This window comes from Lacerta agilis, chromosome 6 (assembly GCF_009819535.1).
Source record: "Lacerta agilis isolate rLacAgi1 chromosome 6, rLacAgi1.pri, whole genome shotgun sequence".
NCBI lineage: Eukaryota > Metazoa > Chordata > Lepidosauria > Squamata > Lacertidae > Lacerta > Lacerta agilis.
Window position 1 is genome coordinate 47,424,114 of NC_046317.1, and position 15,314 is coordinate 47,439,427.

Consider the following 15,314-nt stretch of genomic DNA (forward strand, 5'->3'; position numbering starts at 1 on the left):
GATGAAGTCTGTACCGAAAAACCTTCACAAGTAACAATAACGATACATAAACAAATGTGGCTATCTTTGAGTGTGGGCTGGGTTTGTTGTTGTTAACCTGAAAAGTGTGATACAACTTTAAAAGCAAATGAGGACTGTGGAGGAATGTGTTTGGACTTCAAAGATCAGTCCCCTCAATCTAATGAGCAATTCATCCAGTTCACTGGCATTAACTATAGGCTCACATTAACTATAGGCACATGAATCACTACAAAAAGCCAAGCTTTGGGCCAGTTTCATAATTCATAATTTTCAGATTGTCTGTGCCATAGCAATGCTTCCACCTGCAGGCACTTTATAGTTATTACTTTTAGAAAGGCACAGCTGGATCTGCTCTGCTTGCTGACCTCTGAAATGGCACCCCAACTTCACTCATATCAACTCCTAGGCACCGAGGTCATTTTGGTCTCCCAATAAAATATTTGAGCCCCCCCCCCCAAAAAAATGGGTATTGCCATTCAAATAGTGTGTGTGCACTGCATCATGTGATTGATTATGCAGGGTGGGGCTTACCTGCCCCCCATATTTTATTCAAATAGGCACTCCTGACTCACATTAACTATAGGCTTTTGCACAGAAATCGCTAACAAAAAAACTTAGCTTTAGGACAGTTTATTAATTTGAAATTCACAATTTTCAGATCATATATGGCATAACAGTGCTTATCATCTGTAGGTTCTTTAAAGACATTAGATAGATATTACTTTTAAAAATACACAACTGGAGTTGCTGCCATTTGCTCAAATAAATAGCTATGAATTTAAGATGCAATCTGAGTAAGTTGATTAAATGAGCAATTACAGCCCATGCTGTTGTTTAAAAGCACAATTATTCTAGACTGCCTTTGCCAGTCCAACTTGGTTGTTCTCCCGGTCAAAAATGCTGTAGTATTCCCTGATGAACACATCTCCTAGGATCCAGAGGTCCCCAGATGTGTTTTGGAAACCGCTAGTGCAATCTGCTTGCATCACCTAGAAGGGAAGAAAAGGATATCTATCAGATAGGGTTTATTCTACATAAATACCCATCTAGGTAAAAATGCATAGGGTAACATTCCAACATTTTAAAAAGGAAGTTGCAGGGTATTCTCTGAAAAAGTCTCAAAGGAAATGGAGAGAAATAACGTAAAGAGACAAGGGTACACATTATGTATTCACTCAATCAATAAATAATTCGATATCCTAATCAATTCAAATAAGCAAATTGTACAAGTAAGGATAGTATTTTAAAGTTATAGGAAATCATATTCTGACATTGTTTTCAACAGAGCAGAACAAAAGCAATCATTGAATGGAAAAGCAATCCTATCCCTGGAATTTGTATAGGGAAAAGGTAATGTCAGTGTCACGAATTTGCACTGCTGCACTGACATTAACCTTATTCCTGCCTGACACCACCACCACCTCAAGGGGGGGGCACTTGATAGGGAGAAGAGCTTAGTTGGATGACAACAGAATGTGACAATATGCCCACAAAAGAAGTTATCTAAAGGGAAAAAATAATTCCATTGAAGTCATAGGAAGATAAGGAGCAGCCTTATACTGAGACAGACCATTGGTTCATCCAACTTATTATTGTATACACTGACTGGTAGCAATTCTTCAGGGTTTCGGAGATGCCACAAATTGAAGATGCCACAAATTGAACCTGGGGCCTTTAGCATGCAATGTAGATGCTCTAGGACTGAGCTACGGCCCTTCCCTGTGGAGTCAGTGGAGGGCCCAAGAAAAACGCATTGATTCCTGCATTGCAGGGGGTTGGACTAGATGACAATAGGGGGTTGCTTCCAATTCTGTGATTCTATCATTCTATTAAGAGCTACTTGCTTCCTCCCACCTGCCTCTGATACATCAAAGGACAGGATTCAAGTCAATGCAAGTGACAATTACCTGGCACAGCACAATCATAGAATCAATCTGCCAGGCATCCTATATTGAAAACATATTGTATGCTAGGGTTCGTATTATGTTATGTTGCTGCTGTATCTAGGTTATTTTCTCCCCCCCCCCCTTTAGGATGGAGTGGGGACATTGTGGCCCTCAGATGTTGTTAGACTCCCAACTCCCATCAACCCCAGACAGCATGACTAATGGTCAGATATGATGGGAGCTGGGGTCATACCTCATTGGGAGGGCCACAGGCTTCCTATCAATGCTTTAGGGCAATGCTTTGCCTTCAAGTCCTTGATGTGGAAGTAGAGAAGCTATTACAGATGGAGCAGTCAGGGGCAGTGGGTGCAAAGGGGCCCTTTCTCTTGCATTGTGTTTCCAAGGTTAAATTGGGAAATAGGATAATGCGGGTGTGTGTGTGAGATTTTGAAATTCTCTGGATTGTACAATATCTGATAAGAGGAAACAAGGGGAGAAAAACAGAGCATATTTCCACATTTTGCCATCTCTGCAAAAGCAAAACGAATAACTTGTAGCACTTGAGCACTGTATTTATAGCTTGGTCTCAGGAGGCTATTTTTGGTGGAAGGTGTAATGTGAGTCCTCCTGCGAACGACCGGGCACCCAGGTCTTCCACCTTAATGGGGCACCTTTCCCAGGATGGGAATCATCTGTGGTCAGAAATACAATATTAACAGTCATGAAACTATGTTGGTGGAGTCTCTTGATCCTTGACAGGTCCGACTCATCTTCTGTACCTGGGTTGACCGTTTTTTTTTGTGAGATACACAGGTATCAACCCAGCTCTTCTGACAGTGTCTGTATGTCTAATAATATTTCTTCCCAAAGATTTCTTTCCTTTCCCCCAGTTTGCAGCCCATTTGTTCATAGAGATTTTGCCCTGCTGATAAACCCCCAAACCCTTTTGAGCCTGCACTTGTGATGAGTAAATACAATTCTGAATCTGTTTTGTACCTGATTAGTATAGGCTGAAGGGGTGAGAGGATACTGGATTCCGTTGATTACAAAAACAACATCAGGCATATTGGGGAGGTTGCTGCAGTTGATTTCATACTGAAAAAGATAAGGAGGAGTGCTGAGTTATTCTGAAGGAAATGAACAGGCAAACCTCAGGTTTGCTCAAGAAATGCAGTGCCCCCCCCGAAAGTCTGCCTTAGGAAACCAAACCTTCCACTTGAAGTGAAACTCTGAAACTTATGGACTTCACTCAGATAAGCATCTGGTATAACCCAACAGGCCTGAACGGAACATTGTGACATAAAAGCAAAGCAACTCACTGAAGACTACAAGTAAATCAACCTAAAACTTCTCATCTAATCTTCATACATACAGCCATGTGCCCCAACCAATTCAGATAATACAGCGCTGCATTTTAAACTCTGGTCTGAGTCTAGATTCCTCATTCTGAAGGTGGAGCTATTTGCATGCTGGAGTAATGAATGCCTATGTATGCTCTGTGCTGAAGAACCACTGTTTGAGGAAAATAACTCCTTTTCATAATTATCAGTCGGGATATTTTGAAGAGAGACAATAGTACAAATTAATGACAGTAAGGTGTCTCTCTTTCTCTCTCTCTGAGGGTAATGTGGTCAGATGCAGAACTGGACAGCACTCTTGCACCTTTCATAGTTTTGTAAAAGAGCAAATGTCTTAGCCTGTCATGCCAGCTTACACCTACTGAAAATCCCTCTTCTACACAACTATAAAAGGTGCAAGAGCCCTGTCCAATTCTTCATCTTGTCTCCATACATAAATTGTAAACCCTTCTCAGAACGCACAACAGTCCAATAAACTCATGGGACATTCTCAGGTTACCCTTGTCATATGAAAAAGGGAAGGTCACATGTGAAATTCCAGTCAGATAGAAGATTACACAGATCATCCTCTCATTACATCAGGATCTAACAACAGAGGGCAATTTACCAAGTGTCAACAAGCCTTTCCGAATGAATGCCATCTTCTCAGCTAACTTTGTGAATTCAGTATTAGGGCCACTGGAGCTGTTTCTTTCCCTGGATGTCACCCTGGCTCAGCCAAACCTCAGCTTGTTTCCTTTTCCTGCCATTGTCATTGTCTCTTCCTTCTGCATTCATTATACATGCTCACAAGGGATGCTACCACTCCTGTCTCACATGCCATATTTCCTTATGCTTGTGCACATTTGTTTGCCTCTGCAGTATCATGAAGAAACATGAAGCATGAGACTGAGGTGCCAGCAGCTGTAGTCTGGGAGGAAACTGGGATCAAGTCTAATCCTAACCATTTTCTGTTGGGGATATCTGAAATCCGAACTCTGGCTAAAGATTTGAGTATTGATTGTGGATGCTAGAGTGCTTCTGAGTCTTTTTCAACCACCAAGTAAAGAGAATTGGTGTGGGAGAGTAAATCTTACCTCGCCATACTGTGCTGCAGTAGCTCCAATGGCATTTTGGAGTTTGCTAATTTCATATGCCGGACCAGCCAAGAGGGACGTCCCAGTGTCAACAATTGCTTGACAGCCACCACTGCAGGCGATTGTCTGACCATTCACTAGAATGCTGAGAAATTGGAAATCATTAGATTTAGACATGGAACATACAAAACTGCCATATACAGAACCAGACCATTAGTCCATCTCACTGAGTAAACTCCAAGCTGACTACCAGGGGCTCATCAGTGTTTCAGATAATGCTTCCTCCTAGCCCTACTTGAAATTATTGAACCTGTAACCTTCTGCATGCAAAATAAAAATGCTCTGCCACTGAGCAACGGACCTTCCCCCAAACATGAACTTAAAACAACATGGATAGCAGGTAGCTTGCCTTAAGGTAGCTATCCATTCTCATTAAGGAAACTTTCTCTCCTGTGTTGGCTGATATTACATCACTGGAAATTGTAGAAGGCAATTAGACCACAGTAACTATAGCTTGCAAGCTATTCTGGGCAGGGACCTGTCCTCTTACACTCTGTAAAAGTGCTGTTAATGAGGATTCTATATAACTAGATAATGATAATAACTAGTCAATTCGACCTAACTGCCAACTAGCAAATACAAAGTAAACTGAACATTAGTTCTCATTGTCCTCTATCTCTTCCTTTCTTTTTGTACATAATCTTTTTAGATAGTAGTAGTAGTTGCAGCAGCAGCAGCAGCAACAACAATTTCTGCTTACCTGTCCACTGTAATCTGCCAATAACCTTGCTGAGTGACAGGAATCCAGTTAATAGGACCAGTAAAGTAAGAGTGATCAACTCCACCAAAAATGACCATGCTCCCACTTGATTCTCTGAAACAAAAATATATGGTGTGCTGTTGGCAATCCATTCATTCAGAATAAGATAACAGCACATTTAAAATGTGAATGTCACTTATTTCTGTACCTCTGTCCCAATTCCCATTAAGAGAGAGAGCGAGAGAGAGAGAGAGCGCACAGGAAGGTGTATAATATCTCACAATGAATAAGTATCTATTGGTGGTTAGCGAATTTCGAAAGGCAAATTTCTCCAGTCTTGTCAAGCATATCATAATATTGGCAACTCTGGTCTGTATATCACAAACTGATTTCCCCCTTCATAATCTCACAATGTCTTTCAGTTTCCTCCTCATTGGTGTCAGTGTTACCCTTGTAGTTCTCAGCCAGAAAGAGGACAAGAACTAGAATTGTCACCACTTGGAAGATTGCAGTCTTCCTTTCACAAGACTTCAGTCCTGTGCACACTAACTCTTGAGTAGCACTGGCTTCTAAGCTGACATATATAGAACTGGGCTGCATATTATACACATGGTGAGGGGGAAAGATTGACACTTTTTGTTGACTCCTCTACCTCAGAAATAGGTGAAATTATCTTTGCAATAATGCCCTCCAGTTATTCTGGATGGGGTAGGTTTGTGATTTGGAGCAAAGACTCCATTGATGAGATAGTAATTAATTAATTAATTGTTCTATTCTATTCTATATTTTCACAAATTATAGAATAGTAAAAGAATTGGAAGCAGAAGTCTTGGCCTCTTCTCTCCCTGCTTAACTCTGTCTGCCTCCCTCTCTTCCACATTAACACTTAGCTTTCCTGAGCTTGGCCCCTCTCTTTATAGCAAAGCCCTGCTCTCAAGGCACAACAAGCAAGAGGGTGAAGTTATGTCCTAGAAAACTGGATGGACCTTTCCTTCTTCATCAAGTAGCTTTGACTACAATAGATTATTCACCTCTGGAGGGGCTCAGCCCCCTGGCCAATTGAGGGGGTCTTCCAGCCCCCTCTTCCAATCATCTTTTGGGGTCCCTGCCTTATACCAATGCAAGTACACCACAGTGACAGCCATCTTACTTAGAGTACAGGATTGGCCAGCCTGTTTTACAATACAACAGCCAGAGCAATAGCCAATAGACAAGCCGTGTCAGATCAGGTACATGATTCCTCCCAGCTATACAAAACAAACAATGTTACCAAGAGATTAAAAAAAATACTATTTACCGGTTGAGATAAACAGAAAACAGGTTTTGCTGAACTAAGCCTTGTTTCACCATGTTATCAAAGACTGGAGTCGCTTCATCAACAGCAATGGTTGGGTAGCCTAAGCCCAGGATCCCATCAAACTGAGAATAGACAAATATGATGCCTGGCTCACTGCTGCTCAAGCCAAATGGCTGATCTGAAACGGCAAGACCGGATACCTAGGAGAGAAACAGAGTACACCTTTACTTTTATGTCAAGCTGTGATCTACAGAGCAGGCTTTTACTAGTGATGTATTAAGGCTGCAGTTCTATGCAAGCGAACTAAAACCGGTAGAGCAAAATTAATCTGTAAAACTGTAGAGCAAGATTAATTTGTAATAAGGTGCAGAGCAAGTAGTGGCTCTTTTAAACTTGCTTTTTTTCTTGAAGATTAAACTTCTTTATAAGACCAACTGTGTCTTGATATTTTGTACATGAATCAAAAACGTCTCCTATGTACCCTTCATACAGTGCTCATTTGGGAGGCTTCCCCATGTCAGAGTATTTCCACAGGGCATGTGTCTTATATTCGTTCATCAATGTTTGTTTCTGCTTAACAGGCTTACATCCTCTTTTTCAATCTGTTAATTCAGAAGCAAGTCCCATCTATTTCACTGAAATTTACTTTAGGATCCTATGACTTAAGGACTCCAGCTTTAATATTGCACAGCTCTGATGGCCATTAAAAATATACACTATTTGGATAAGAGATAGTTTGTTCTGAATTACTTGATGTGCATCCATATACACGTCTATTGAAGGAAAAACTGCTTTCCAGTTCCAGCATTCAAGCAGACTAAATTGCACTGATTCTAGAGATGCCTATAACATTGTCTTCTCAGTTTGTACTGTACTTATGTAATGCAACTGAACTGAGTTGAATTACCTTGACTGTATCATATCCCAAGTACCCTTCCATGCTTCCTGTCCCATACCGAATGGATATGGTCTGTCCAGTGCTTTGAAAAGTAGAAGACTGAGATGGGTTAAACCTCTGGTGCTTTTCTAAACATAAAAAGAAAACAGTGTTTAATTAATGTAAAAATGGCTTTTAATCATGGATAAAAGACTACAGTATAAATATGGTTGCTTGAAGAAAACTATTGGAACAATGTAAAGTATAGGGCATTTGGAAAATATCTAGTAAATCTTAGGGATTTTGTTAGTCTACTAACAGAAAACGTTAAATAAAACTGGCAGCAATAAAACTCATATCTTCAAAAAACACATTCTTTTTAACATTTTCGTTTTTGTACACATTACTAAAAATAATTGTAGACAAAAAAATGGGAATTAAGTTTTGCAAAACCAAGTCCACATGATTTGGAGTAAAGTTTTACACAAGTTTACTCAGAAGCATGCCCCATAATTGAATCTGAAGGAACTTACTCCCAGGTAAGTGGGTATAGGATTGCAAGCCCACCTTCCATTCTACACATATTTATTTAGAAGTTGGCCTCACTGAGTTCAATCAACCTTACTCATAGATAAATAGAATCATGACCTGAGTCTGCAATGCTGGATTGTGAAATAATGAATCCATTCCTTTACACCACTTCATGGGCCCTCCCAGCCCATTTTTAATATCAGAGTGACATGCTTGAAGACTTTTTTAATAGTCAGTTACTTACGGCATGCTGGACTACTGCAATAGACAGAGGGCACCCAGAGATTGGATGATCCAGTGTCAAACACAACAGTGAACTTCTGTGGTGGGGTTCCAATGTAGATTGTTCCGTAGTATTCAGTCTGTTAATTCATAAAACAAACACAATTTGCAAAATTTTCCTTCTTTTTAGGCTTGTGAACATTTTAATTCCTCACAGTTATGCAAGGTAATCACTATAAATCTAAGTGCTAAGTGCATCCAACATGCAGTGATACCTTGGGTTACGAACTTCATTCATTCCGGAGGTCTGTTCTTAACCCAAAACCATTCTTAACCTGAGGCACGCTTTCGCTAATGGGACCTTCTGCTGCCGCCGGGCCGCCAGCACGCAATTTCCGTTCTCATCCTGGTGCAAAGTTTGCAACCAAAGGTACTACTTCCGGGTTAGTGAAGTTTGTAACCCGAAGTGTTTGTAACCCGAAGCATTTGTAACCTGAGGTACCACTGTTGATAACCTCTGGGTGTCAGGAGAAATATGAAGAAGTATCTCAACTGAGCATCATGAAAACTTTGAGGGAATGTTGTTCACCAGCACAGTAAATTGATAAGAGCAAAGCATCAACTCACATCCAAGGAGTTCAGAAGTGGTTCTTCAGCCACCAGGGCAGCCTTAGAAATATCTGAGTTGTATTTTGTACCAATGTCATAACGGTGTTTCTGAAGAAGATTTTCCAGCAGATTTTTCTCCTTGAGAGTGTCTCTTACTTTTTTCCCTCTCTGCAAGGGAATCCTGGAACATAAGAAACAAAATACTAGGTTTGGATTTTCTGTCTCCCTAAAATTTGCTTATTTTGCAACCTGTCTTTCCACATAGAACACCAAACGTAATAATAGGTTTAATATCACCACCTCATCTAAACTCTCTTAACTACAAGATCTAAGCTACTAAAAAAAGAAAAGAAAAAAAGGTGGGGGGGGGGGTACTTAGGAAATTGAATTGAAAGTTCGCACCCACTCGATGCAATCAAAGTCTTTTTACCATCAAGAAATAGTAATATAGCCTATAATCTTTCACACATTCATTCATGCATCTTTTCCATAGACGTGGATGGGATTTGAACAGCTTTAATGCAGGGGAAAGAAGCCTGTGGATCTCTAGAGGTTGTTGAACTCCATGTCCCATTAGCCCCAACCAGCAAGGTAAATGGTCAGGGATGGTGGGGGTTCAATTCCAGCAACATATGGAGCGCTAGGATCCCAGCTCCTGCTGTGATGCATGACAAGCATGTTAATCTGCTTCATCTCTCAATTAATTTAAGGAAGATAGCTGAAAGAAAAAAAAACCTTAGGTGTGTAGAGTGTTTAATATTCGACTGACATAAAATGAATTCTTTGCAGCCCATTTTTAAGACTCCTTTTGTTTCAATTAGTGTCAGCAGCACTTTAAGGTGTGCTGTTGTGCCTTCAATTGCTGATTACAAAGAACAGTTTGACAATTCCACTTTCTCTTGTCACTTTGGACATGTTGTGGTGAGCTTCAGGTGCTGAGTATCATCCTGTTACTGCACTACTGAAGGCAAGGAGACCTATTGGGCTAAAAAAACCACACAAACAAATGCCCCAAAATATTGTTCCATCTCAAATTAGACGTTAGCCATGCTTTTTTCAGTGAGTCTATGTGCTTCTACCATTGTAACTGTGGCCAAAGGACCATTTTGCATTTACTAATCTCCTCTCAGCTGTGTGTATGTGTTTATATATGTGTTTATCTTTGAAAAATTCTTTAAGATTTGAAGTTATAATTCACACTCCCTCTCCTCTTCATTAGTTAATCAGAAAGTATAGCTGTCAGATGAGTGAATATAAGCAACAAAACGATAACTTACTTAACGAGACATTCGGCGAGAGCAACAATGGTGAAGAGAACTGCAAGGTACTTCATCCTGCTTGTCCAACGGGGGCTGCTCTAGTTTTTCTGGTGCTTGTTGGGGAAACTGCTGCTTATTTTATAGCTGCTTGAGAAGTAGCCCCCATCATCTAAAGATCATACGTCATCACAGAAAGTCCAGCCCATACTTTGAAACGAGAAGTGAACAGTCACCTTGCTTTGTAAACACAATGAAAGAGGAAGTTATACGTCCAGCATATAATAGTGTAAATATCAATATCAATGAAGTCAGTGAATGTGTTGCAATGCATTCTGGTTTCACCTCCTGTCTGAAATTTTGGAGAACTGATGACAGCCAGCGTAGGCTATGCTGAGCTAGAGGGACCAATGGTCTGACTCTGTATTAAACAGCTTGTTTTTATCATTTAAATCTGTATGCATTCAAATATCACTGTGCAATTCACAACATATAAATAGGAAATGACAGCACAAAATATGTAATAAAGCAAAATCAAATCAAATCAAATCAATAACCCTCCTCTCTGTAATGACCTGGTGTTAAGTGTCATCAAGTACCTTATTTTTTGCTCCATAAGACACACTTTTTCCACCTAAGAAGTAAGGGGAAATGTCTGTGGGTCTTACGGAGCAAATGGTGGTCCCTGGAGCCGAATTGCCCAGGGGCCAAAAGCAGATCGTGCTTTTTTTTTTTTTTTTTACAAAGAGAGAATGGGGTGTTGAAAGGAAGCTGCTGATCAGCTGATCAGCAAGCAATCGGGAGAGAGATAAGGCTCCCTTTCTGCCCCGCCCCCTTGCCCAGGCCTCCATTGTTGAATGTTCTGCAGAGGAAGCTGCTTGTTTCCCCAGCGACATGTGACTGGCTGATTAGATTATCTGTCCTAAAGAAGCTGCAGAACTGTGAGTTGAACCCCATAAAAATGGGGCTTTTCCTCTTTGCAAAAGAAGCTGCACAACTGTGAGCCGATCCCCCCCCCCCAACGAGGCTTTTCCCCCTTTGCAAAAGAAGCTGCACAACGTTGAGCTGATCCTCAAAAAAACGGGGCTTTCCCCCTTTCCTCCTCTAAAAACTTGGTGCGTCTTATGTTCAGGTGCATCTTATGGAGTGAAAAATGTGGTATATGAAACATATCATGGTTGAGGACTGGAGCACAGAATGTATGTTTTGTGTGTGTTGCCCTTCTTGCATTTGGGTCGCCTGCCTTTTCCCTGTGGCAGAAGGCAAGACATGTTATGGTACTCCCTACTGCGGAAAGTGTTGGGAGAGGGGTCAGAAGCAAAACCAGCTATGGCTACGCTCTTGAGTGCTTATTGAGCATTTTGCTAACATGACTTGCCCTGTTCTGCAGTCAGCAAACAGAAAGACACCCCACAGTGGGGAAGGAAAGAGTTTTATCTAGCAGGCAAGGATGCAACAAAAAGATGGAAGCAAGATTGAAAAGAACCTTTCATAGAAGCAAGATGTCAGTGTGGCGATCACCCAAACTTAGGATTGGCATAGAAGGAGTTAAAAGGTATAACCAGTAAGAACCTTTAGGGGGCGGAGTTATGTGGGCTATATAAACCCCTCCCGGGGAAGGAAGGGGGGTTCTTTAGTCTTTAGTCTTTTGGGCTTGTCTTTGGTCATGGTCTTTGTCTTTGTCTTGGGGGCTTGTTGTGGGTATTGAGAGGTTGGAAGAAGGGTGGCAAGGGAAGGAGTAGGAACAGGGGTGGGAGAAATCGTTGGGCACTGTTGTTAACAAGAACACAACCAAGAAAGTACTGTTTATTCAGAAACCACATGCTTATGTACTAAACTTCAAATAAAACAGTTTTGTTCCAATATTCTCCTTGATTGAACTGAGTGAAGTAAATACCAGACAGACTGGTTGGTGGCAGCGGTTAATTAACAAAGTGGTGAGCGCAGGTATCAACGGACCGTTAAACGTCTGGGGGACCTGTGCAGGTTGAGCGAACACCATACCTGTTTTCGTTTTCATTTTTTCATTTTCTGCTCCATGGAGAGTGATCCATTAGTAAAATATTGGAATAGAACCAGTACAAAGCCTCTACTGAAGGAGCCCTTTACAACTCTGTTTATGCTCTGGAGAGTCCACTCGAAATCAGAATGATCTCTTGCACTTTCCCAGACAGTTGTGGGGATACTGTTCCAGCAAAGGAGATGCTGATTCTCAGGTGCTGGGTTGATATTCAGCAGCAGGACTGGAGTCCTCCTGGGCAGGTGATTAAGATACAGGAAGAAGTGTTAGTGGATCAGTGGTACACAATGAGATTCATTTGGACCATCTGATCAAAATCTCAGTAATTCTGCATATTGTTATGGCATGCTGTTTATTCTTTGGAGGCTAAAAAGCTATGAGGAGCTGAACTTTGTTGTCAGGATTCATCCATTTAACTTTCAAGTTAATAAAGAGCCACAACAAAGCCAGGAGCCTAATATTTTCCAATCAAAACCATGGGTGCCATTAATTTTAGCCCATTCTGCCCTTACCTATCAAGCTAGACTCCTGGCTTCAAATGTTAGCACACCCATTTTCCATGACCTCCAGGCCCCTGGTGCTTGAAAAAGCTGCATCCTTGGGAATAACTTCAATTTAAATCAATATGATTTACTTCAAATAAACATGTTTATGGCAGGGGTGTAACAGAAATACATGGCATATACATTGTCTCAATGAGCAGCCACAGGCTACTTTCCAATGTTGTTTAGTACTGACAAGGAAAGCCTAGAAATATTCTGCTTCCCCCTAACCTTGATTCCAGTCTTCATCAAGCCTCCAGGTGCCAAATTTCCTCCTACACCCAGGCTCAGAATTCCTGTTCTGATTTCTCACTAGGATTCCCCGATAATCTACTAGTGATAAATAAATGCATCCCTGTACCAGTTTACATGAACTCAATCAATGTTTTATATTTTCAGGGGAAACTATAGTGGGTTTTATGAAAGCACTGTTGAATGCATTTCTTTTCTACTTAGCTGCTAGATTAACCATGATAACCATGATCTGGGGATCTATATGGTCAGTAAAAATAGCTTTTGCTATAAAAAGATAGAAAAAGGAAAAAGACCAACAAAAAAAAACCCCATGAAAATGTGGTGCCATCTTTTCTTGCAGGTGTGTTGACACAACAATGGTGCATTAGTGGTGATTTTAGTGTGTGTGTGATTTCAGAATAAGCACTGCTTGCAAATGAAGCACTGCGACACTCCATAAATTTTTCATGTGCAAACATAATTAAAATCATGACAGCATATGACCACTTCAATATCACATGAGCACAAATCATCATAAATGCAAAAAAAAAAGGAAAAGGGATGCCAGAAAGGACCAAAAACTGCACAAAAAGAAATGAATCAATCTTATTTTGGGAGTCATCATTTCCTTAAGGGTGCTATACCAGAATGATGGGTTACTGGGTTCATCAGAAGACGTTGTGGGAAAGTAACAGCAGTGAAAACAAAACAGGAAAAAGACACAAAACAGGAAAAAGTTGCAATTTCCTCCACACAGTGCAATTTGTACCTTCCAACTTCTCCTGTGACGGCAGCAAATTTACAGGGGCAAAATGGAAGGGGTAGAGGCAGCCAGCCATTTAGGAACAGAGAAAGCTACTTTATACAGATTAAAGCTATATTATATCAGCCAATGTTCTCATGCCCTTGATGAGTATATCTACAGGCATTGTATGTCCAAAGAGCAAATTTACCATTCTTATCTGAGGTCCTCAACACATATATTTGAGCACAATCACTTTGATGTCTTATTAATAACGAATGTACATATTTAACACTGCTATTGGACTAAGCATTGTAATGGAAATTTGATAAGCTGCTCAAAATGGAATGAGATAAGCTTCTCAATAACTTTGCAGGTGCATGTTAGGTAAAAGGTGATGGTAAAGGACCCCTGGATGCTTAAGTCCAGTCAAAGGCAACTATGGGGTTGCAGCACTCATCTCACTTTTCAGGCTGAGGGAGCTAGTGTTTGTCTGGAGACAGCTTTCTGGATCATGTGGCCAGCATGACTAAACTGCTTTTGGCGCGACAGAACACTGTTTACCTTCCCACCGCCGTAGTACCTATTTATCTACTTGTGCTGGTAGGTTGGTAGAAGCTGGGACAGAGCAATGGAAGCTCACCCTGTCGCAGGGATTCAAACCGCAAGTCCAAGAGGCTCAGTGGTTTAGACCACAGCGCCACCTGCGTCCCTAGGTGTGTGTTAGGGTACCATATCTGAACCAATTCTTTCTCATGGATTTGCACCTAATCTGAATGTCCTATGATGAGCTTCTGCACAACATCCTGAATTCTGCTCTACTTCCAAGGCGTTAAAGTCCAATTCTGATTGGTAAATGTCTTTCGAGTGTGTGCTATTCGATTGTCTCAAACACAATAAGGGTTAAGAAGACCTTTGAAAAAATTTAGTCAACTGGCAATGCAAGAAAAACTTAAAAATTATGAAAGGACAAAAGTCACTCTGCACCTCTGAAAAAGTGGCTTGTTTTGCCCTTAGAGCAGCAATTTTAAGGAGGACAAAATTGTGGAGATAAGTTACATTCTTCAAGACAGCAAACTCTTATCTGACAGAATGCCTAGTTTTAATAATTATTTTAACTGCATAAGGTATTTTATTCTGCTTTATATATTTTTATTTTTGTAATGTCTTCTGCTACACAAATAAATAATATTTGTATTCGTTCATTTAAGTGTATGCAAATACACTTAAGTTCATTTAAGTGTATGCATATACACTTAATACCTGTCTCCTCCCAACCTTTATTCTTCCATTGCTCCTCCAATATCTGAATGTTCCTGTTGTTTGAGAGTAACATAAAAAAGCATTTCCACCTTTTCACCTGCCTCCAACAACATTCGCCTCATACAGGTTGTTTCTTACTGACATTTTTTGTTCCATGATGTGGCTCCAACTAATTCTGTATACCAGTCGGATGGAAGTTCTCCACGAGCACCTGTTTGCACTACAGAAACGTTATTGGTAGGAATGACCCGTTTTAATGCAAAATATGTGGTACTGCTTCTCATTTCTCAAACATTCCATTCAGTTTGATCTTCTGGTGCAATAATATCACATCTTCAGAGCATGCAGACTTCAATGCTGATAGGAAAATGAGGTCCCTTCTCTTGTTAGCACATTCATTGCAGTGTGGAATGTGGTTACAGGCGTTCCAGTGACTAGTGTTAGATATTGCATGTGACCCCTGCACAACTCTGCCAGTTTTCCTTGCCATTTTGTAACTGCATTTTGTGACAAATATTGTATGATTGAGTCTTCTTTTTTAAATGTTGTGTGAATGAACACAGTGAATCTAATCTATCTTAATCTCTGGATAAAAAAGTGCATAGTTTATGAAATTCACT

General features: G+C 40.6%; 1 protein-coding gene across 1 annotated transcript; it reads right to left on the minus strand.

The window, feature by feature from the left end:
* Positions 1-635: 635 nt before the first annotated feature.
* LOC117048514 (embryonic pepsinogen-like) lies at positions 636-9,994 on the minus strand. Its single transcript, XM_033152445.1, has 9 exons — positions 9,915-9,994; positions 8,656-8,818; positions 8,051-8,168; positions 7,306-7,424; positions 6,399-6,598; positions 5,102-5,215; positions 4,342-4,486; positions 2,904-3,002; positions 636-1,010 (listed from the first exon to the last, which is right to left on the minus strand). Exons 1-9 carry the CDS (start codon positions 9,968-9,970, stop codon positions 873-875), a joined length of 1,152 nt encoding a protein of 383 aa, XP_033008336.1. The 5' UTR covers positions 9,971-9,994; the 3' UTR covers positions 636-872.
* Between the last annotated feature and the right edge of the window lie 5,320 nt (positions 9,995-15,314).